The 23677-nt window shown below is 37.3% G+C and overlaps 2 protein-coding genes across 8 annotated transcripts in view; both read left to right on the forward strand.

The window, feature by feature from the left end:
* Window positions 1–23113, forward strand: part of LOC140509704 (fructose-1,6-bisphosphatase 1-like) — a 74266-nt gene extending 51153 nt beyond the window's left edge. For both annotated transcript variants that reach the window (XM_072617494.1, XM_072617493.1), the window contains exon 2: window positions 19055–23113. In XM_072617494.1, coding sequence (XP_072473595.1) covers window positions 19197–20213 — 1017 coding nt within the window. In that variant the 5' untranslated portion in view covers window positions 19055–19196 and the 3' untranslated portion in view covers window positions 20214–23113. The remainder of the gene's footprint in view (window positions 1–19054) is intronic.
* Window positions 1–23677, forward strand: part of SPAG16 (sperm associated antigen 16) — a 1246090-nt gene that overhangs the window by 1133553 nt on the left and 88860 nt on the right. The window lies entirely within an intron of this gene.

Raw genomic sequence — 23677 nt, forward strand, 5'->3', positions numbered from 1 at the left:
TGGGAAGGGGAAGAAAGACTACAAAATTAACGTACACATATCATTTAATCAACAAATATGCACTGGGTGCCTGTTATGCATCCGATACTAGGCTAGCTAAATTGGAGTGGGAAGATGGAGAGGAGAGCAGGTAAAAAATAGTATGAGGAAGATTCCCTGCTCTCAAGGAGTTTACCTTTTTGGGGACACAAAACTTCACATATAGAACTTCCCTTTGTGATTTCACCTCTGATTACATTTTCCTTCCTCTTAGAACTTTGTTCTGTCTTTTATGTCTTTCTGACATATTCATTCCTTCCCTATAAACTACCGTGTCTCTATAAATAAAAATGCTCAGGTCTCTGTGTTTTTAAAAAAAATTTTTAAAAAGGCTTTCCTGGACTCTGCTTCCAAACTCAAAGATACTGTTTTCTCTTCCTCTTATCACCATTCTTAACAAAAGAGCAGTTCTGGACCCTCCCAATGCCCCTTTCAGATCTCAATCACTATTTGGTTCTTGCTGTACAACTGCACCAAACTTTCCCTCTCCAATGTCACCAAAGAACAATTCAGATGCCATTTGGAGGTGCTCCAAGGGAGAAGGTATTATTTTTAACTCTGCTCAGTATTTTACCCTCCCTTCCTTGAGGTCTTGATAACTCATCCTTGGGGGATATAAAAGGAGTATCCCCTGAAATAACTATTACTTGTGGGTCAGACCTTGACTAACATCTTTACAAAAATTGCTTTTTCAGAATATTCAGTTTGTCATTGTCATACGCCATCCACTTTTCATTTTTAAAACAGAAGCTTTGACCTGTATATGGTATCAAGTTACAAGTATCTTATTCATAGTGCTTTTAAAAGTTAATATGTTTAGGGTTGAATACAAGAGTCAGAACTGGCATCGTTTTTCATTACACTTGTACCTCACACAATGGCACATTACTCAGTCTTCAGGCCTCATTTCCCCATTTTTAAAACTGAAATAACTTCTGCTTCCTATATCACAAGGGTATGGGAAGGGCAAATGACTTAATGCCCACTTTTTTTATTTGTTTTTATTTTTGTGTTTGTATTCTTAATGCCTAGGAGAAAATACAGTAGACATGTAATAAAGGTTTATTGAATTGAATTCAATCCATTATTTTTTCTTTTCAGCTTTCATATTGTTTTTGGTTACATGTGTTTATTTATGTAATCAAATATATTTTGTTCCATATAATTTCTTCAATTTTTAATAAATCAAAATTTATCTCCTTTTCATGGTTCAGATAAACATATTATTTTTTTCTGACTTTTTACAAATAGTTTCATTTTCAATTTTAAGCCTATGATAGAATTGGAATTTATTATGGTATACACTGACAGGTAGAGATCTATGTTTATTTTCTGTGTTACTGCCATATAGTTTTTTTGGCAATATTTATGAAATAAGGAATGCTTTTATAGTTTTAATTATACATATGTTTAGCAAAGAATAATCTCTTGGATATGCTTGGTTTTAGATCTGGTATTTGTATTCTATTTCATTGCTGTGGGTTTTTTTTTTCTTTTTTTTGCCTACTACCAGATAATTTTGACAATAAACCAAGCAATTGCTTTTAGAGTACAGGAGGACAAATCTATCTTCTCAGCTTTTCCCCCCTCAACGTGCCTTCGATGCTCTTACATGCTTGTTTTTCCATACAAATATTATTATGATTTTATTGAATTCTACTATAATGGTATTTTGGTTATATGAAATTTAATTTGGACAGTATCACTGTATTGATCCAATCCATGTATGAGTATTGAATGTCTCTACAGCTATTTAGAATTTCCATTATTCTTGTAAAAAAATTTAGTTATCTTTAGCTGTGTAAATATATTTTAAATGTCCAAACTTTAACCATATATAAATGTATTTAGGTAAATCAATTCCTAAATACTTAATGGTTTGTGTTGTTCTTGTACCTTGTTATTTTTAACTGTTGCCTTAGTTTATCAATAAAATAGGAAATTGTAATCCATCCATCGAACAGCTGAAAAACTAATATTCATTAACCACAGATCTGACTGTGTCACTGTCCTGCTTAAAAAAAGAAAAAAACTCCAGACCTCTAGGATAAAATACAAATTTCTCAGTCCAACAATGAATGCCTTTTTCAGTCTGAATCCAATCTAACATTCCAACCTGATTGAATATTACTTCCTTTCACACTTTCCCTGACAGAGTGGCTTACTTCCTTTACTTTCCTTTAGATTTGCTAGGTTCTTTCTCTTCTTTATCTAATATTTTATTTTCCCCCAATTAGATATAAAAAGCCATCTTAAACTTTGTTTTCAAAATTTTGAGTTTCAAATTCTCTCTCTCCCTCCTCACCCCACCTGTAACTGAGAAGGCAAGCAATCTGATACGTTACACATATGTAGTCATGCAAAATAGATTTCCAAAACAGTCATGTTGCAAAACAAAACATATCCCAAAATAAAAAACCAAGAAAAAGGAAAAAGGTAACAAAAAAAGTATATTTTGATGTGTATTCAGACTTCTTTAGTTCTTTCTCTAGGCATGGATAGCATTTTTCATCATGAACCCTTCAGAGCTGTCTGGGATCATTGCACTGGTGAAAATAGCTGTCATTCACAGCTGCTGATTGCTGTTACCGTGCACAGTGTTCTCCTGGTCAAACTCCTAGTATCTTTCAAAGCTCGGCTTGAGTGCCACTTCCTTCAAGGGACTTTTCTGGTTCCCCCAGCTGTTAGTGCCCCCTATGATTACTTTGTATATTACTTGGTATATACATTACTTTGTAGTTATTTTGTAAATACATTTCATTTACTTATCCATGAACATGTATTGTCTCATATAATCTTGAGAACAGGGGATCTCTCAATTTTGTGTTTGTATCACTGGACCTCGCTTAGTTCCTGACACATAATGGTCAATAAATGCTTTCTTGTCAAACAGTTAATTGATTGATGGAATATATGACTTCTATGGGTTTGTCTCCTGTTCTCCAGCCTTGTTGGTAATGCATAAAAGTAAATAATCATGTTATCCATAAGTAATCACATTTCTATTTCTCAATTTCATGTTAATCCTTTTAATTTATTATTCCAGCTTCCTTATTATACTTAATATTTCCAAAAATGTCAGATGGAAAAATGTCAGTGGAATTAAGCACCCTTGTTTTGTAATTGTTTGTAGCGATGTTGTAGTTACATGATGCGTTGTGGCAGCACCATCTCCAAGAATTCAGATTATACCTCTGATCCAAGTGTAGCATTTATTGAGACTGCCACATCTCTTGAAGTGAGCTAGGTTCCAAGATGAACCAGCAACTTAGTAAGATAACACAGGCAAATTCATTGTGTAATAAGGCTGATTATACCACAGAAATTATGAATATTACAAATATAGGAGAGATTTATTAAGGGATTAGGTAACGGTGAGTGATCCCTTCTGTGGTTTGGAGATCAAACATCCTGGTCATGCTGCCCTCTGATTGGCTAGCTATTGTGGTTTTGTCTGGTCAAGATGGATAGTTAAGTGTTGTGGTCACGTCTTAGGCTAAATAGATGATGAGATTGTGGTTGAATACAACACACCAGTTCACATATGTGAACTGGGTCTAGGGGCAGTGGCTAGCTAGGGGCAGCATCTGTATTGAGTCTGGGGGCCTATGGTATGCTTAAAGCCAGACTGTGTGGTTAAATCAGGTTAGGCCTGCTATTCAGTGGGACCCATAAGGGAGTTAGAATATTGGGGCTTTATTAGGATTCCATCAGCAAGAGGATGCTTCAGATCATATCAGCTTCATATCACATATGATAATGGCTCCTGGTCTCCAGTACATAACTCAATATCTTTCTATTCCTATTTTTTCAAATTATTTTAATTTTTAAAAATGTATTAGTTCTTACTAAAGATCTTTCATATGTCTATTGATATAACTATGGACCTTTGGTTTTTTTCATCATCTTCCCTTCAAATTCTCTCCTCCTTTGATTCCTATGATTCAGTACTTTCCTCCTTCCCTTTAGATACTCTCTTTTTGACTCCTTCACTGACTCCTCTTGTTGCTCCAACTTCCTCAGTGTTGGTTATCCCTAAGCTTCTGTTCTTTGCTCTCTGTTATTTTCTCTTTTGGAATTATTACCCATTACCATAACTTCAATTATCACCTCTATGCAAGTGATTCTCCCATCTTCAGCTCTTGCCTCTACTCCTCTCCTTAGTCTGGACGTCCAGTTTATAGTTATTTCTGGCTATATCCAGCTGGATACCCCTCTGTCATCTCAAAATCAATATGTTCAAAATGGAACTCATCAACTTTCCCTCAAAATTCATTCCTCTTCCTCACTTCCCATTTCTAACAATACCATCTTCATTCTCCCAGACACCAAGGCTGAAAATGTGGAGTTGTGTTTGATTCTTTTTTCCTTTTCTATCTTGCCTCTACCTTATTTTTTTGCCTCCAACATATTTTGTGACTTCATCGTACCTGATCCTCACAATTAATACAACCATCCATCTAGTTCACGCAGCTAGATGGTAGTGGGTAGGATACTAGGCTGTGGTCTGGAAGACATGCCTCAGATACTCCAGATAGAGAGCTGATAGACTCAGAGTGAAGAATGAACCATTTTGTTTTATCTTTTCTCTTTCCTCTTCCTTGCTTTTTTTTTCTCCAGTGAGAAAATTTATTTTGCATGACTTCATATTTGTAAAGGATTTTGTATTTCTTGACTTCTCAATAGGTGAGGTAAGGAGTGAGAGAGGGAAAGAATTAAGACCTGAAACTGAAATAAAATTTAATTTAAAAAAAACAAGATTGTACTAAGCTCCTTGAGGGCAGAGACTATTCTTTCATATTTGTTCTAAGTATAATTCTTGAAACAAAGAAAAGAGTTAATCAATGTTTATTGACTAATTGATACATACACACATGTGCAGTGCCAACACAGTATTCACAGCACCTACGATGGTCATGCATATCCCAGCACAATTATGAATAGCAAAATACAACAGACTCTGAACATGGAAGACAGAACCAAAACATGTATTCAGACACCAGAGAGCCAAATCCATCATAGTAGCAAAAACAATGCAGGGGGCACTACAAGCCCCAAACTTTCCCCTGCTGGGTTTCCCACAAACCAGCTCCCTTAAACAAAATCACAAGCAAGTTCTCTCACTCATGCTAGCCAGCTGTCTGTCTGTCTGCCTGCTTCCATCCTTCCTAGCTCTCACTGCTCTCATGACCAAATTTTCTCTCAGCTCTGCTCAATCCTTCCTACTCCACCAATTAAGCAAACTCCTCCCACCACAGGCTCCGTGTGACTCAAACTTCCATGTTACCCAGGCAGGTCCCATGGTCCTATTAATGAATAGGAAAGATTTTACCATTTAAATTACCATTACAGCATACAGATACATATCCACATATAGGTGTGCATAAATATATATAAATATATAAGATTTAATATGTTGTATGTGATAATATAATTAGTGTGGTATTATATAAGATAAAGCCAATAATATTAATATTTAATTAATTAATATTATATATAATTTAATCCAGGTATATTGTGTGCATGTATATGTATGTATATTTGCATACATGTGTGTACATATATATATACACACATTTTTATATATGTATATATACATGCACATAAAAGTACATGTGTGTATATATTTTAAGCTCAGTCCCCATTTCATTGAATTATGATCTCTCATTCATTGTGTGTATCTATACATACAGATACACAATTAATGTGTTCATACAGAGTTCATATATGTGTGACACATACAAACATACAATGAATAATCACACAAATCACACAATTTCTTGAATTGCAAAAGTTAAACATGAATGTTGAAAATTGATTGTATAGTTTAATATATTATACTATAAATATTATGGTATATTATATACTGGTATATAACAAATAATTGTATATTTAATATATTATAAGTATTATTTCTATCATTTAATGAAGGTATGTTTGTGTATACTTTTGTATACACATATTTATTTGTATACATATACAATATACATATACATATACAATGAGTGAGAGAGCATAATTCAATGAATAAGGCACTGAGCTTGGAATGTATGAACATATATATTTATACATATAGTTTGATATATTATGAGTGATAATATAATTAGCATATTATATTTTATTAAATATATTATAAAATATTACTTTTTTTCATTCAGGTATATGTTGACTATCGTTATTCGGTCATTTCAATCATGCCAGATTCTTCATGACCCTGTTTGGGATTTTCTTGGTAAAGACAGAGAAATGCCATTTCCTTCTCCAGATCATTTAACTGAGGCAGAGTTAAATGACTTGCCCAGGGTCATATAGTTTGTATCTGAGGTTAGATTTGAACTCAAGAAGATGAGACTTCCTAACTTCAGGCCCAGCACTCTATCCACTGCACCACCAACTAGCTGCTGAGAGAGAGATACATACATACATACATACATACATACATACATACATACATACATACGTACATACATACACAGTGAATAAAAGAGCATAGTTCAATGAAATGCTCACTGAGCTTGGAATATATAAAGATATCTCCATATCTCTATCTATACATCTATCTGTCTAACTATCTATCTGTCTATCTATCTATATCTATTCACACACCTGGATTAAACTCTGTCTCCGTATATCTGCCTCTGTCTGTACTTGTATATTTGTGTGTGTGTATAAACACACACATTGATTACAGATACTAGATAGATAAACATAAATCTATACATACTTGGATTAAACTATATATGTGTGTGAAATATGATTATTATATCCTATAATATACATAGTTATATTGGAATATGAACTTATATCAGTAATTAAACTACATATAAACACACCCATACACATATACACACACAAAATTCAACCATGTATAATAATCTCTGAGAATTCATTTGTATATCAGCAGACCAACAGACCCCATATTGAGCCTTCACTGTTACCACTTATTTTTGACATTTTAAGTCTTGGGCCTTTTAAACTTTAGGAAGACGAGGTACTTCAGAGGACAGTTTTGGAAGGATTATCATAGTCCTGTTCCCTTGATGAATTGTTACACTTGAGGACCTCATTTGGTTTTCTAACTTTCTTCTTTAAGGCTTTAACCTTTCTTTGAGCTCTAGTCATCCTCTAACTTCCCATGGAATGAGTTGAGGGTAAAAGGAATAGAAGAACTGAAAAGTCACCTTGTCTGTTACTAGACTGTACTCTTACAACTGCCACAGCAATGAATGGTTTTAAGAATTTGATTTAGTTTTCATTTGTCTGCCATGTTTTCCCTGTTATTTTCCCATCTTTGTATTAATTCTTTTTAACGTTTTAGAGCTTTTGTCTCAGGGCATCTTGCCATTCTGAAGGGTTTTCCTCAAGAACCTTGGCAAATGCATGAATGTTTGCACATGCTGCTTCTGCTAACTCACTAAGATTTTGTGTCGCTTTGCTTCCTCAACGATTTACACCCCTACAGTTTTCAAACAGCTTCAGGCAATTCCTTTGATGTTGAAGATACTTTTTACTTTGTCCAATTTAATTTTAGTCATTTTCTCATAACTTTAAAATGTGTCCTTTTAAGATTAAAAAATAAAATCATACAATCTCATCATTCCTGGTGGCATTGTAGACAAACATGAAAGGTCACATTCTGACTCCACTGAGTTTTCTGTCCCTGGCATGTCCAATAGGGTGCAATTAAATCACCCAAGTGCTCACTAATTGGGGCAATGACTAAACAAACTCAGGTATGTGAATGTAATTGCATGGCATTTTCTTGTAAGAAATGAAAAATAAGAGGAATTCAAAGAATTGTGCAATGACTTATATGAACTGATACTAAGGAAAGACAATCAAATAATGTCTAATCTTGGTTCCTATCATCAACAAATCATGAAATACTTTCCTTCCTTCATACAAGCAATGGTAGACTATAGGTTCATATTGCTGCATGTTCTGTCAAATTCCTTTGTGTTTTGATGGTTTATTCTGTTTATCTGTTTTTTGTTGTTGTAACAGAGGGTATAGGGCAGGAAAGAGGCATTGACTGGGAAGGGAAAGTGATAAAAAAAAAATGCATTAATGAATAATTTTTAATGATTCTAGTTGGAGGTCATCTTGAAGATGACATGATGTGGTTCATGACTTCATGATTCCTGCTAAGTCAAGCATTAGCTGAAATAGCTTGCTATCAAAATCTTAATATTGAACAGAATGAATCCTGGCAGGAAATCATACATTGAGCAGCTCCTTCTCACTAATGCTTTGGCTTCTAAGCCTGATAGTTCCTGGCTAGGAAGGTCTTTGCATAACAGGTAGAATGGCCTGTTACCCTTAATATGTTGCTCCTATTCTCCTAGTCCCTCGCCAAGACATAAAGTCTCATAGATTTGTTACTGTATATTCTCTCCTGACAAATCTTTTCTCCTGAACACACAATAAGTGTTTCTTTCAAAGTTTAATATGTATCTGTTGCCATGCTGGACACCAGATCCAGAGTTTTCTATTGGCCCAGATATCCAAAATCATATGGAACTAAGGGGTAGAGTTCATAAGAATGGATCAATAGGTTTGGGGCAGCACTAATTGCACTGACAAGCCTCTTATGAGGTTTCCCAACAATAGTGAACAGGAAGAATATTGGCAAAATTAAGAACTTCAAGACTGGCAAGGGGCAACATGGTGGAGTTTGGGTAGAGTTTTCACTTATTGTGAATTACTAGCTCTTTGCCTGCAGTGGAGGCTCTAGTCTTTTCCTCCCTCCTGTCTACTATATTGACACCTACAGATACTCTGACTATACATTGCTACTCATTTCCAGCTCTCTATCATGAGTATAATCAGGGAAATCTGCCTTCTGCCCCACTATTTCTCACTAGAGTACACACCATGCAACACACCTAGAGAAGACCCCTTCTAAAAACACATTTTCCCTGGTCCTTTCAAGTGGGTCATTTATTCAATTTCAGTGCTGGAAGACTTGTTTCAGAATGAAGCAACAATTCATTGATATCCATGATAGAAAACAGGGAGGGGGAGTCTGCATCCATGGGGAATCAGAGTAGATTGGCCACTAAGCCAGGAAGAACTACCCACTCAGTGACATTAAAAGGAGTTAATTCCCAGAGCCTATCACAGAGCCTGACACATTGTTGATGCTTAACAATTCTTTTTTTTCATTCATTTGTAGAAAGTACTTTTTGGTGTCATTTCCCAGAGAAAAGCTGGCTACATCTTCCATATGGGGAATCGAATTAGTGGAACCAAGCATATCCATCGGGACTATGTTAATTGCCTCCCCCCCCATTATAATTCATCCATCCATCCATCTATCCATTCATTCTTCTTTATTATCTTCCACCCCCACTGGACCTTTGAGGATGGAGGTTCCAATCAGTTGGTAGGGCTAGCAAGTTTCTTTCTCTTCCTCTCTTAATCCAAACTTTTCAGGATGTTAGGTAAAAAACTCTTCCCCTTTTATTATATCCCTACCTTTACCATTGTGCTTTCTGATACTCCCATTCTATCATTACCAAAATTCCCTTCATCTTTGATTTTTTTTCCTTTTTCCATATTCTCGCAATCAACAACATGTGGCTACGCTGCTTTTCCATCTCCTGTCTCCAGTACTACATGTACTTTCATCCACATCCCCAGCACACTAGTCAATTAAAAGGAGTAGGTGTATTCCTTTTCCCTCTTTATTACTGCCAGATTTTGCCTCCTCTGCTGCCATCAGCAAGGTTCATTCCACCTATATCTATCACTCCATCCAAATCTTGGAGGCAGTTACTTACTAGCCCCAGGTCATTCACCTTCCTTTCTCAAGGAATTTATTAAATGAGTCATAGTCTTCCTCTCTATCAAAGTCCTTGACCTTATTCATAGGAATTCTAATTTATATGTTGATATACTCTCAAAACTCCTGTTTTTTCAATTCAATAACCTTCTAAATTCCCATGACTTGAACTTATTCATTTCAATCATAGAGAAGGGTGGTTAGACCTTTGATCTCATCATCTCCCACAAACGTTCTACTTCCATGATACAGAACTATGAAATCTCCCTATATGACCACCACTCCCTATATTCTCTTCCTATCCCTCATCCCTTCTAAATCTATTGTTGATCATTGGACCACCATTCACTCTGCCTTGAGTCCTCCCTGATTTACCAGGCCTTCTCTCCTCTTCTGGCCTCACTTTTCCTGTAATTGACCCTTTATTGAAATAGTTGAATTTTTCTTTTTTTGGTCAGTGCTTATATCTCTTGTCTCTTTGTCTTATTACTGTTCATACCTTGCCTAACACCTGTCCTGGGCTACCCCACCCCCTTCTTCCTCAACTGAAACTGCTTCCTTCAAGTTTATCCACAATCTCTTAACTTGTACATCCTGTGACCTACTCATGACACTGTAGCATCTTATACGATTGAAAGTTCCTTCCCACTGGATACTCTCTCCATCTTGGGCTTTTGTGACGTTGCTTTGATTCTTTTCCTACTTGTGTGGGCACTCTTCCATCTATTTTTACCAGATCACCCATCAATCAGTCAATCAGTAAACACTTAGTAAGCAATTATAATGTTCTATGCACTGTGCTAAGTGTACTCTGCCTACTAAGCATTTTGTTTCCACAAAGCTCTATCTTGGGCTTTCTGTTCTCTCTCTCTTTCTTAGTGATCTCATCAGATCTTGTGGTTTTAGTCATCTCTATGCAGAATTCTATCTAAATCTACATATCCACTCCTACTGTCTCTCCAAACCTTCAATGCTGTATCATCAACTTACTGTCTTTTGGACATATTCACCTGGATTTTCTGTAGGCATCTCCAACATGTTTCTACATCATGCCTTCTCTGTCTTCTTTTCCTCATTAACATTTTGTAATAACATTATGTACCAGCATACCTGGTAAGTGCTTAGTAAATATTTATATGAGCTTCAATTTCCTTATCTACAAAATGTTGTTAGACCAATTGGTCCCTTCCTGCTCAATATCTGGGACAATGCAGCTCTTTTTTCCTCCTCTATTATCTTCACCAGATGTTTCAAGCAATGCTTCCCCTTCCACTTCCTGGATCCCCTTACATAAATAGGCCTTTACTTTTGATCAATATTATTTCTTTTACATGAGGTGAACATACCATAGTTATAGATTCACTTTGGTAAAAAGTAAAAAAAAAATTGCTCCTATATTGTTGGGGTTTTTTTACATATTTTACACACATAAAATTACTTCTATTGTTGCCCATAAAAGACTCACCCTCTGTTTTAGATTAAAGTACAATGGGGATATTTTCCTGCCTTCTTTTCCCTTCTTTTTTCTTATAAATGATTTAATAGAATATAACATATAGCCTGTTACCCTGTTCTGTTTTTATCTTCTCCTAGCTTTCATTAAAGCAAAATTTTGATGTTTCCTTAGTCATATAGCAAGTGGAATAAAATCTTCCAAGTAAGGGATTCTTAATTTTTTATCTTTGCATCATGGACCCCTTTGGTAGTATGGTGAAACCTATGGACTCCTTAGAAGAGTGATTTTAACTACACAAAACAAAATACGTAGGCTTACAAAAGAAATAATTTACATTGAAGTACATTAATCAGAATATTGTTTTTAAGGAAATACAAAGTCACAATCCACAAGTTAAGAATCCCTGATGCAAATATTGATTTGAGTTTATCATCATATGAACTTCCCATTAATTCACAGAGATCTATAAGCAAGCAAGAAACCAAGAAGTTTTCAGAAAGACTGAAAATCAATCTGATTAAAATAAGATTCTTGTAAATGTGTTACTAATTGTATATGAAATTACTGAAGGAAAATATAGTTTGACTCTGATTTCATTTTCTGAATCCCATGATAATACTGTGCATTGGGGATATCTATATAATTTCTAACTTTTATGCATATGGGATAATCATGCTAAGATGATATCTAAAGTATGATTTGTCTCACAGGAAATTACAAAATCCACAATCATTTTGCAAAAGGAGCAAAGTGTATCACTTACATGGGTCTCCAAATCAACGGCTTAGAACTTCAATGGGCAAATGTAACCCTATATGTCTAGTAGATAAAATGAAGTCCAGTCAATTTATACTAAAATGATCATGGGTACAGAAGAATCCACCATATCTGGAAGATGTAACTCTAAAGTGATCTCAGAGTTCTAATGCTGTCTTTTTGAAGAAAAATTTCCCTATAATCACCTTAAAATTTCCATGTCACTTATATGGTCAATAGTAACATTGTGATTACTGTTATTATACTCTAAAATATTTCTCTACTAGCAATTTTCCTACCTGCTTTTTTTTCCATCCTGCTTTGCTTATATTCATTCTTCTACATGGGTAATGTCTGAATCTGGTATAAGTTCATTATCATAAAAAGAAATAGATATCTGAGTACTGTGGTACTAGCGAAAACCTTTATCATTATCTATTTGATTGGACTATAGTATTACCTGCTGGGTTTATTCTCCATTGGGTTGTAAACCCTTAAGGGAAGAGATCTGTTTTGGAAATTGTAGACAATAATTCTTTTTTAAAGAGTGAATCTTTAATGTTAATCTCATACTCATAAAAAAATCTTGACTTTCTATTTGTACTGTAGGAAGTAAGCTATATAGATAATGTCACTGCATTCTTGAAGTTTCTAGTCAAATAGCAACCAGAGACATCCATAACTTGACTTTGTTTGGGCAGGGTCAAATCTGTTTTGTCATGAGAACGTGACTGTCTCACATGGACAGTTCTATGGAAGGAAATTTCACATTCTGTTTGTACAGTACCAGGATATTCCCTTACACACAGATGTTGGGGTTCTCATTAGTTGCTAATTAGACCCCATATGGAAAAGTCACGTAATGTGCATTAGAAAGTACAACAAAGATACAAATAGTATTTTTAGACCTGTGATGTCATTGGTATAAGGAATCCTAGGCAAGTAAACTAACTTCCTCTACCAGTGCAGGTTGGTACATTCCCTGTGACTCTTCTTTTGTGACTTTCTGGGGGAAAAAGATATCTTTGAAAGTTGCCTAGAGCACTGAGAAGTTAAGTGGCTGACCCTGAGTTGAATCAGAGGTAACACTTAAACTCAAACTTTCCTGGCTCTGAGGTCAACTGTCTATGCCATGAGGCTTCTCAAGCATATGTCTATACTTATTTTTAATGTTTTCCCCTATTAATCAATCAAGTATTAATTAAGTCCTGACTATATACCAGGCATGATGCTAGAAGCTGACCAAGAATGAAACAATCCAACTCACAAGGAGCTTACTACATTCTAAGGGGGAGATACATACATATAAAGTTAATACAAATGTATATAAGATGGTTTAATTAAAGTAGTTCAAGAGGGAGAAATAAAACAGTTGGTGGGATCAGAAAAGGCTTCATAGAGATGATGGTGCCAAAGGTGAAGTTGAGGTGAAGCAAAGGTTGGGTGGGGAGCAGTATATCCCAGGCATGGGAGACAACCTTCAAAGGAGATAGGCATGGGAGACAGACTTGGAGATGTATCCTAAGGACACTGAGAGAAATGTTGTCATACATTCTTGATAACTTACTCAGAAGTACAGTACCTACAGAGGGGTATAAATACATCGAGGATGTGAAAGATGTCACTATTCATTCAATTAACACTTGTTGGGCTCCTGCATCATGCAAGGCACCATGCCCACTGTTCCAGAATTTGCCAACTTTTATCTAATTTCGAAACACTGCCAGCTGTTGTATAAAGATAGGTACAGGCAGTTCCCAATTTACAAACAAGTTGTTTTCCAAAATTCCATTTGAAAGTCAATTGTTTGGAACTCTAAATACATTTTCCCTCATATATCAATGCTAGTCCAAGTGTCTAGGTCCTCAGGCCAGTTCATAAAATCCTATTTGTCCTTTAGTTAGCTGACCTATTTGTAACATACTAATAGCTCAACTGAGCCTACTTTGTTTCTAAGGAAAAGGAGATGGGTAAAGGAATTGGATGTGTGATTTCACTGGTATAGGGAGATCCCAGGTGAGGAAACTTCCTCCATACACATTGGCATCTTAAAGAAGCTCAGGGTGACAAAGTCAATATGTGTGAGAGGTGAGACTCAAATCCAAGTTTTCCTGGCTAGACCAGCTTTTTTTCCAAACACCACAATGACTCTAAGAGGGAAAAGGTGGGAGAGGGAGATGGGAGATGTCAAATTCAATTCAGGATACAAGAAGGTATCCTTTCACTATGCCCTAGCAAGTTAGATTTCTCTGAAGCTCCTTTGCTGAAGCTCCTTACTAACTCAAAGGGGAATCTTGTAGAAGCCACTAGTAACACCTACCACTTAGGCCACTCACTGTCAGACTTTCTACTCCTAACTGTGCTACCAATAAAGTGATCACTTTTGGAAGCCACCAGAACTTTCACCGGAGACCCTACATATAAAACAGTCAGTCAGTGATGAAACCTTTGCCCCTAAAATCACTGGACCTGTCACTGGCAAAACTCTCATTGACCCTGGACAGGAAGCCATCCCCATCACTGCTCAGGATGACACTAATATACATCAGGGGGAGCCTAGGCAGTCTTCACTCACAGCAGGGTCTTAGCAGGGGCTACTTGGTATTTTGGAACTGGTAGCTGCGATGACTGAAATTCTTGAGACTATCCCTAGGTTGTAAACCTGAATTACTAGGAGCATGGTAGTCGTCTTGATGGTAATAAGGAAATTAGAAAAATGAGAAGGTTTGGTTTGATATTGTGTGCCCAGTTCCTAACAAGCTTGAAGTTCAAAGTACATTTGTATCCTTTTATTGCATAAGAGATTGGGGCTTCTACAAGGGACGTTTGAACACTTATTCAGTCATTTTTTCTCCTGAAGATATAGTGCCCTAATATATTAGGTTTAATTTAACAAGTTGAAATTTTATAGGGACAAATGTTAAGTTTTGTACTTGGGTTGAAAAAATCACCTCCTCAAATATGTGACTGCTGTTAGTATAAAAAAAAATCTTGTCTTTAGAGAACTACATAAGCTTAAGTAATCTCCCCCATTTTCCTGTTGTTCAATCCTATCCTACACTTTATGACCCCATTTGATGTTTTCTCAGCAAAGATACGGGAATAGCTTGCCATTTTCCACCCTAGCTAATTTTACAGATGAGGAAACAGAGGCAAGCAGAGTTAAGTGATTTGCCCAGAATCACACAACCAGTAAATATCTGAGCTGGATTTGAATTTAGGAAGCTGATACTCTATCCACTGTACTACCTAGACAGGAGGGGTGGTAGAGGCAGGGATTAGGGAGGACTACCACCTCTGATGTGAGGGTTTTCCCAGTCCTTTTCAGGGCTAGTCATTCACCTTTGGTATCCACCTATCACCGAAATCTCACCTGTGGCTCCAAGAAGCTGAAGCATGTGCAGCAGCCATAGCCTGGTAAAACCATCTCAACAAACAGGCTAAACCAGATTGAGGGTAACTAACATATGAAGACCTTCCCTTGTGAAATGGGTGACTGACAACAGTTTGTTCCAATGGCCATGAAGGTGACTGAAGTAGGCATTGTGGATTGCTTGGAACTTGGTCAGACATTGAAGAGGGCAAGGTTATCCACTGCATCCTGAGTTATAACCATTTGTCTCTAATCTTGCCATTGCACTTACATGACTCTGGAAGAGAGAGTGAGGCTGATGACTTAGTGCAACCATGCCTCACTTAAATCCAATTCATGTGCAAGTCAAGATGTCTTGGTATCATTGGTCATCTTTGAAAAGAAGGATTAACAACAAAATACAAGCTTAAATTATATAATATGGTGGCCAAGGAAACTATATAATTCTAGGGTATGTTAATAAGATAGCCATAGTAACTAGAAATAGGGAGGTCATATTTCTTCTGCACTCTTCCCTCATCAGATCATGTCTACAGTATTGTGTCCAGTTCTGTGTGCCAAATATAAAGGACTTTGACAATTTTAGAGAGCATTAGTAGAGGCAATCAGTACATTGAAAAGCCTCCAGATCTTACCATATGAAGATCATTTGAGGGAAATGGAGATTTTTTTTTTGCCTGGAGAAAACAAGATGTGGTTGATGTTTGTTTGGGGTGGGGGTAAATCAGCTGTCCTCATTTTTTTTGAAGGCAGTCAAGAAGGGAGTTTGAACTTCTGTTTGTCTCCAGAACACAAAATTAGGAATAGGGGCTAGAAGTTGCCAGGAGAAAATTTAAGCATGATCAAAAAAAACATTCCTAATAATTAGAATTTTATATATATTCAAGCAAAGACTGAGTGATTACTTGCAAGTATGTGGTAGAAATGTTATTTGTTCAGATATAGGTGGTTGATGCATTCTGAGATCCCTTCCAACTTTGAGAGTCTATGAAACTGTGATGCAAATTGTCACCTGTCCATACTGCCTGAAGTCCTCCTTCATTCCCTGCTCAGAACATAGCTAACAATGTGGAATCAGAGAGCAGGAAATACCGAGCCCTGCTGATAACATTAAGTAGTACATCTGCTGTGGTTTGTTGCCCTTATTATTATTTTTCTATAGGACTCATTTGCTGTTGATGGTAAAGAGGCAGAGTGGGAAAGCAATTCTTTTTTACTCTTTTTTTCTTACTGATTGTATTGATAATGCATTTTTGCTTATCATTAATGTCATTTTTTGCTTAATTTGAAGATGTTTTCCATCCATTAATAGGCCCATGTGACCTGCTTAAATCATATGAAAGCTAAGTCTCAGTGGGGGCAGGAGCTTCCTGGATGGCGGGAGCAGGAAGGGTGGAATAGGAAGGAGTGGAGCTAGAGCAGAGCAGTCAGAACTGAGGGAGAGAGAGGAGGTACATAGTTAGGCCATGAGTGTTTGTTTGTGGGAAGGCCCTAGCATGGGGAAGGCTTGGGGATGGCATTGTCCTCTGCACTGTTATTGTGTTTAGATTTTTGTTCCTATGATGGATTTAGTTTTCTAGCATCTGAATAAATATTTTGGTTCCGTCTTCCATGTGGAGAGTCTGTTGTATTTCATGATTCAGAACTGTGCCCAGATATTCATGGCCACTATAGGCTGTGAATATCCACTTGGCACTACACTGTTGTTACTTTATAATGCACATTCCTTACTGTTTTGAGGTGGTGAGGGAGAACTAGGTCATTATATAACTTTCTCCCTCTGTTATCTTATTGGAAGTACCTTCAAATGTGTTTTTTTTTTTTGTAGGGGGGGAGTAAAGGAAGGGATAAATAACAAACAATAGACATAATGACATTTTATTTGTTTGCATCTTTCAGTCAGTTTTGCGTCTATGAAACTGAAGTCTTCAATTGAAATTTCTAGTGAAAGCCGGTTTAGTTCCTTTTCATGTTTATAACAAACATAGATTGAGTGAATGTATGGTCCATAAGGAATTTATACAGATAAGAAAATCAAAATCTTGGTCATTACATGCTGATCTCTCATTTGCCTTCTTCCCCTGACTTTACTCCATAGTACCATCTCTCTCTCCTTCTCTCTCTCTCTCTCTCTCTCTCTTTCTCTCTCTCTCTCTCTCTCTCTCTCTCTCTCTCTCTCTCTCTCTCTCTCTCTCTCTCTCTCTCTTTCTCTCTCTCTCTCTCTCTCCCCCTTCTCCATATATACATATATATGTATATATATATATATATATATATACACACACATATATATAATTCTTTGTTGTTTTTCTATTTTAGACAGCTTGAAAACTGATTCCTTAATATCCAATTTCAAAAGTAGAGGAAATGAGGTTTTTAAAAATATTCTCTTAAAAAGAATCTATTGCAAAAGTCCATGTATCACATCTCCAGCCTCCAATCAAGTGGTCAGCCATACATTTCTTGAAAATCTCTAAAACAATGAAAAGCCCAAGAGACAGAGTTTCTTGGTAATTAATAATCAATTTATTAATTGGGCTAACAAATAATCAATAAATTGATGTCAGTGGTATCTTAGTAACCAGAGAAAAAAGACCATGGAGATCATTAGAATGTTTAAACACCTTTGGAAAAGTAAATGCCTCTCCTCTGCTCTGCTCTCCTCTCCTCTCCTCTTCTACCCATGGTCAAAAGCTGCCTTTTTTCCTTTGGGTTTACTGGCTACATTTCTTGCTCAAAAACCAAGCCTTAAAACCAATTCACTGTGGAGCTCGTACACTGGACAACGAGTCCCCACTCACCTAGCACAAGAGTGAATGTAATTGCTAAATAGTAACTGCTTCTGTTTTACCCAGGAAACCGGGAAGGTCTTCCCCCATTCAGATTATTATTATTATTTTTTTTTATTAAAGGGGCCATCCCTTGGGTAACTACTTAAAGAAGTCCATTCATTGAATGGGTGTATCTCACTCAAAGTGAGAATGTGATAAGACATTAGCCTGAAAGGGCCACGGTCTCACATTGCATCCATTTGTCCTGATCAATATAAGACCAATGGACCCAGATGGCTCAGGAGAAGAAAGTGAGGTTGCCAGCCCTCTCTCACTCAAATCAAAGTCAACTGCAAGTCATGTCATTATCTTGTTGTCATGGTCCTCTTTGAGAATGAAGAACAAACACAACAGCTTCAGTAGTGACCTGAATAACCTTAATTCAACAAACATTGATTCAGCACCTCCTATATGAGAAGCGCTGTTACTTGCAGGCATACAAAGATAAATGATCTATTCCTGTCTTCCAAGAGTATGTATTCTACTGTACACTAGGGACACATTAGACTCCTGCCCTGGCTGTATGTATAAATATGTCAGATGCTCCTAAAACAGGAATTCTCAATACAGGTTTTTTTCATGATTTTTTTTATGATTCATATACAATATTATTTTCTAACATTTTAACATTTTTTTTTATAAATTCAGTAAGAATTTAGGGATTCTTCACTTTTGTGTTCGGGACCCCTTTGGCAATCTGCTGAAGCCTCTGGGGCCCTTCTCAGAATTATGTTTTTAAATGAATAAAATAAAAGATATCAGATTACAAAGGAAACAATCATACTGAAATGCAGCTATCAAAATACTTTTTCCAGAGCCCTGGGAGGTAGAGACTGGAGGCTCTCACCTATACACCCGCACCGAGACCAGCTTCAACTCCCTACTCCAGCCCCTCCAGCTGCCTGCTGCACTCAGGACTTTTCTTGCCCTAAAGACATCTACTCCTGCGACCCAATCATGACTGACAAGTCTTTCTTCAACACTGATGTCAACACCCTGACCCGATTCGTCATGGAGGAGGGCAGGAAAGCCCAAGGCACCGGCGAGATGACCCAGTTGCTTAACAGCCTCTGCACCGCTGTCAAAGTCATCTCCTCTGCGGTGCGGAAAGCAGGCATAGCCAATCTCTATGGAATTGCTGGCTCTACCAATGTCACTGGTGACCAAGTCAAGAAGCTGGATGTTCTCTCTAGTGACCTGGTTGTTAACATGCTAAAGTCATCCTTTGCTACATGTGTTCTTGTATCAGAAGAAAACAAGAATGCCATAATAATAGAGCCAGAAAAAAGGGGTAAATATGTGGTCTGTTTTGATCCTCTGGATGGTTCTTCAAACATTGACTGCCTTGCATCCATTGGAACTATTTTTGGCATTTACAGAAGGAATTCAATTGGTGAGCCTTCTGAGAAGGATGCTTTGCAGCCTGGCAGGAATCTAGTGGCTGCTGGGTATGCGCTCTATGGCAGTGCCACAATGTTAGTACTGGCTATGGAATGTGGAGTTAACTGCTTTATGCTGGACCCTGATATTGGGGAGTTCATTTTGGTTGAAAAGGATGTGAAGATAAAAAAGAAAGGTAATATCTACAGTCTTAATGAGGGCTGTGCCAGGGACTTTGATCCTGCAATGGCAGAATATATCCAGAAGAAGAAATTTCCCCAGGATAACACAGCTCCTTATGCTGCAAGATATGTGGGCTCCATGGTGGCAGATATGCACAGAACACTGGTGTATGGAGGAATCTTTTTGTATCCAGCCAACAAAAAGAGCCCCAAAGGAAAGCTGAGACTCCTGTACGAGTGTAACCCAATGGCCTTTGTCATGGAAAAAGCTGGAGGACTGGCTACCACAGGAGATAAAGCTGTGCTGGACATCATTCCCACTGACATCCACGAGACAGCACCAGTGATTCTGGGGTCCCCTGATGATGTGAATGAATTCCTAGAGATTCATAAGAAGCATGCTGCCAAGTGAAGATCTCATCTTCCCAGATTGGCTGAGACATGAAAAAGAATAGGACCAAAGATCATAGTGAACTCTAACTTCCATGGCAGACCAACATCAAAGAAATTTTTTATTTCCCACAATCCTTTTGATATACCAAATACTGTATGGTGCTTTGGGCACCCTAACCAAAAGGTAGTTTCCATAGGGTTACAAATGGTAAAGATATTTTGAAAGGTAGGGAAGCAAAAGATGAAATAAAATTGTTCTTCCTTAAAAAAAAAAATACTTTTTCAAGTTTATATACTCCAGGTTAAGAACCACTGCTTAGAGGCTAGAACCCATTCATTATTTATTTTTATATTTTAGTGCCTTATTTTCTCAGCTTTTGGTAGGTAGTTGACCTATTTAAAGTTGATAACATTTTTGATTCATCAGATTAAAAATTACCATAATTTATATTAGTAATCTTTACAGATAAATGTATTTGTGGTGTAAAAGAATTACTACAGTTACAAACAACACCTTGGAGAGGAGATTTTATACCTGAAAACCTCTTGTCCAATGTTTTCTCAAAATGGTTCCTCTCCAGGGCCATGCATTTCTGAATTTCCCTATCACACAGATACTTTTCATTACCTTTGCAGTTGACAGTATTTATTATGTCCCTTTACAATTCTGCTTACTTTTTTCTTTTAAGCATGAGGGAAAATGGGAGAAAGAGACATGGCTCAAAGAGGTTAAATTCAACACAATTGCTTTGAAAGAAAATAAATTATCAGAGAAATGACATGTATCTCCTTGTCCTGCATGCTGTTAAAGAATTAATTAAATGGGGGTGAGCCAAGATAGCAGGATAGAAAGATGCATATACCCTAGTGCTTCCCCCACAGCCCAAAAAATACCTGTAAAAAATCACTCTGAACAAAGTCTAGAGCAGCAGAAGCCACAGAACAACAGAGCTGAAGAGGTTTCCAGCTAAAGGTAACCCGGAAGGCCAACAGGAAAGGTCTATCTCATGGGATGCTGAGTGAAACAAAGCCCAGCCCTGGCCATGCTGCACTGGGAGGAACAGGATCAGAACAGGCCTCCAGGGCAGAATCCCCAGCAGGGAGGGTCCCAGATACCTCAACCCCCAAGCGACAAAGAAAGCTCCAAAGGTCAGTGGGGGAGGGCTTTTCCAGTTAGCAGTAGTCACAGGCAATGACAGAGGCAGCAACAGCAGACAGTAGGAAGCTTCAGTGGCTGTGAAGCAACCTGGGTCCATTGTCCTGGCAGCTCAGCTTAAACCCTCTGGTGGTAGGGAGCAGCGGATCTAAACTTCAGCCCTGAGTGATGGCTCCACCCCCACCCAAAGCCCAGGGGAACAGAGCAGCTGTGTCTAATGTCTTGACAAAGGATTGAGAAGTCAAGTAACTGGCTGGGAAAATGCCCAAAAAAGGGAAAAAAAATAAGACCATAGAAGGTTACTTTCTTGGTGAACAGGTGTTTCCTCTCATCCTTTTGGATGAGCAAGAATAAGGCTTACTACCACAGGAAATTAAGATCCCTGCCCCCAGGGACTCCAAAGTGAACTTAAACTAGGCTCAGGCAATGAAAGAGCTTGAAAAGCGAATTAGCAGCTTGCTAAAGGAGAACCAAAAAAATGCTGAGGAAAATAACACCTTTAAAAAGAGGCTAACTTAATTGGAAAAAGAGGTCCAAAAAGTCAATGAGAGGAAGGAGGTATTAAAAAGCAGAATTAGCCAAATGGAGGAGAAGGTTCAAAAGCTCACTGAACAAAACAGTTCTTTGAAAGAGAGAATTGAGTTCAGGGAAATGAATGACTATGAGATAAACCAAGCAGTTAAAAAACAAAACCAAAAGTCTGAAAAAAAAAATAGAAGATAATGTGAAACAACTCAGTGGAAAAACAACTGACCTGGAAAATAGATCCAGGAGAGACAATTTAGAAATTATGGGACTACCTGAAAGCCATGATCAAAAAAAGAGCCTAGACATTATCTTCCACGAAATTATCAAGGAAAACTGTCCTGATATTCTAGAACCAGAGGGTGAAATAAATATTGAAAGAATCCACAGATCACCTCCTGAAAGAGATACGAAAAGAGAAACTCCTAGGAATATTGTGGCCAAATTTCAGAGTTCCTAGATCAAGGAAAAAATACTGCAAGCAGCTAGAAAGAAACAATTTGAGTATGGTGGAAATAAAATCAGGATAACACAGGATCTGGCAGCTTCAACATTAAGGGATCAAAGGGCTTGGAACAGGATATTCCAGAAGTCAAAGGAATTGGAACTAAAACCAAGAATCACCTACCCAGCAAAACTGAGTATAAAACTTCATGGGAATAAATAGTCATTCAATGATATAGAGGACTTTCAAGCATTCATCATGAAAAGATCAGAACTGAAGAGAAAATTTGACTTTCAAATCAGGAGAAGTATGAAAAGGTAAACAGAAAAGAGAGATCATGAAAGACTTTCTAAAGCTGAACTGTTTATATTCCTATATGGAAAGAAAATATTTATAACTCTTGAGACTTTTCTCAGTATTTGGTTGGTGGAGGCATTGTACACATACACACACACACACACACACACACACATACATACATACACACACACACATATAGACAGAGAGTACAGTTTGTGTTGAATCAGAAGAGATAATATCCACAAAAATAAAATAAAATAAAAATTAAGGGGTGGGGGAGGAAAATACTGGGAGGAGAAAGGGAGAAATGGAATGAGGCAGGCTACAACTCATAAAAGAGATAAAGAAAAATCTTGTTCAATGGAGGAGAAAATGGAAGAGGGGAGAGGGGAAAAGTGAAGCTACACTCTCCACATATGGCTTAAGGAGGGAATACCATGCTCACTGAATTTGGTATGAAAATCTGTCTTATACTACAGGAAAGTAGAAGAAGAGGCGACACGTGGGGTGAGGGGAATGATAGAAGGGAGGACAAATGTGAGAAGGGAGTAACTAGAAATAAACACTTTTGGGAAGGGACAAGGTCAAATGAAGGAATAAAAAAGTAAGGGGAGTAGGATAGAAGACGATATAGTTAGTATTACACAACATGATTATCATGGCAGTCTTTTGCAAAATGACACATATTTAGTCTGTATTGAATTGCCTGCCTTCTCAATGGGGATGGTAGGGAAGGAAGGAGGGAGAGAAGTTGGAATTCAAAGTATTAGAAACGAATGTTGAGAATTATTATCGCATATAACCAGGAAATAAGAAACACAGGTAATGGGGTATAGAAATTTATCTTGCCCTACAAGAAAAGAGAGAAGATGGGGATAAAGGGAAGGGTGGGATATGATAGGAGGGATAGCTCATTGAGGGAAGGGGTGATCAGAATGCAAGGTATTAGGGGGTAGGGGGAGGGGAGAGATGAGGAGAAAAACTGGACATGTTACAAAGTGATGTAAAAGCAACTAGTATTAAAACAATTGACTGAATTAATTACTGAGACTAAATC

This window comes from Notamacropus eugenii, chromosome 6 (genome assembly GCF_028372415.1).
Source record: "Notamacropus eugenii isolate mMacEug1 chromosome 6, mMacEug1.pri_v2, whole genome shotgun sequence".
NCBI classification, from domain to species: domain Eukaryota; kingdom Metazoa; phylum Chordata; class Mammalia; order Diprotodontia; family Macropodidae; genus Notamacropus; species Notamacropus eugenii.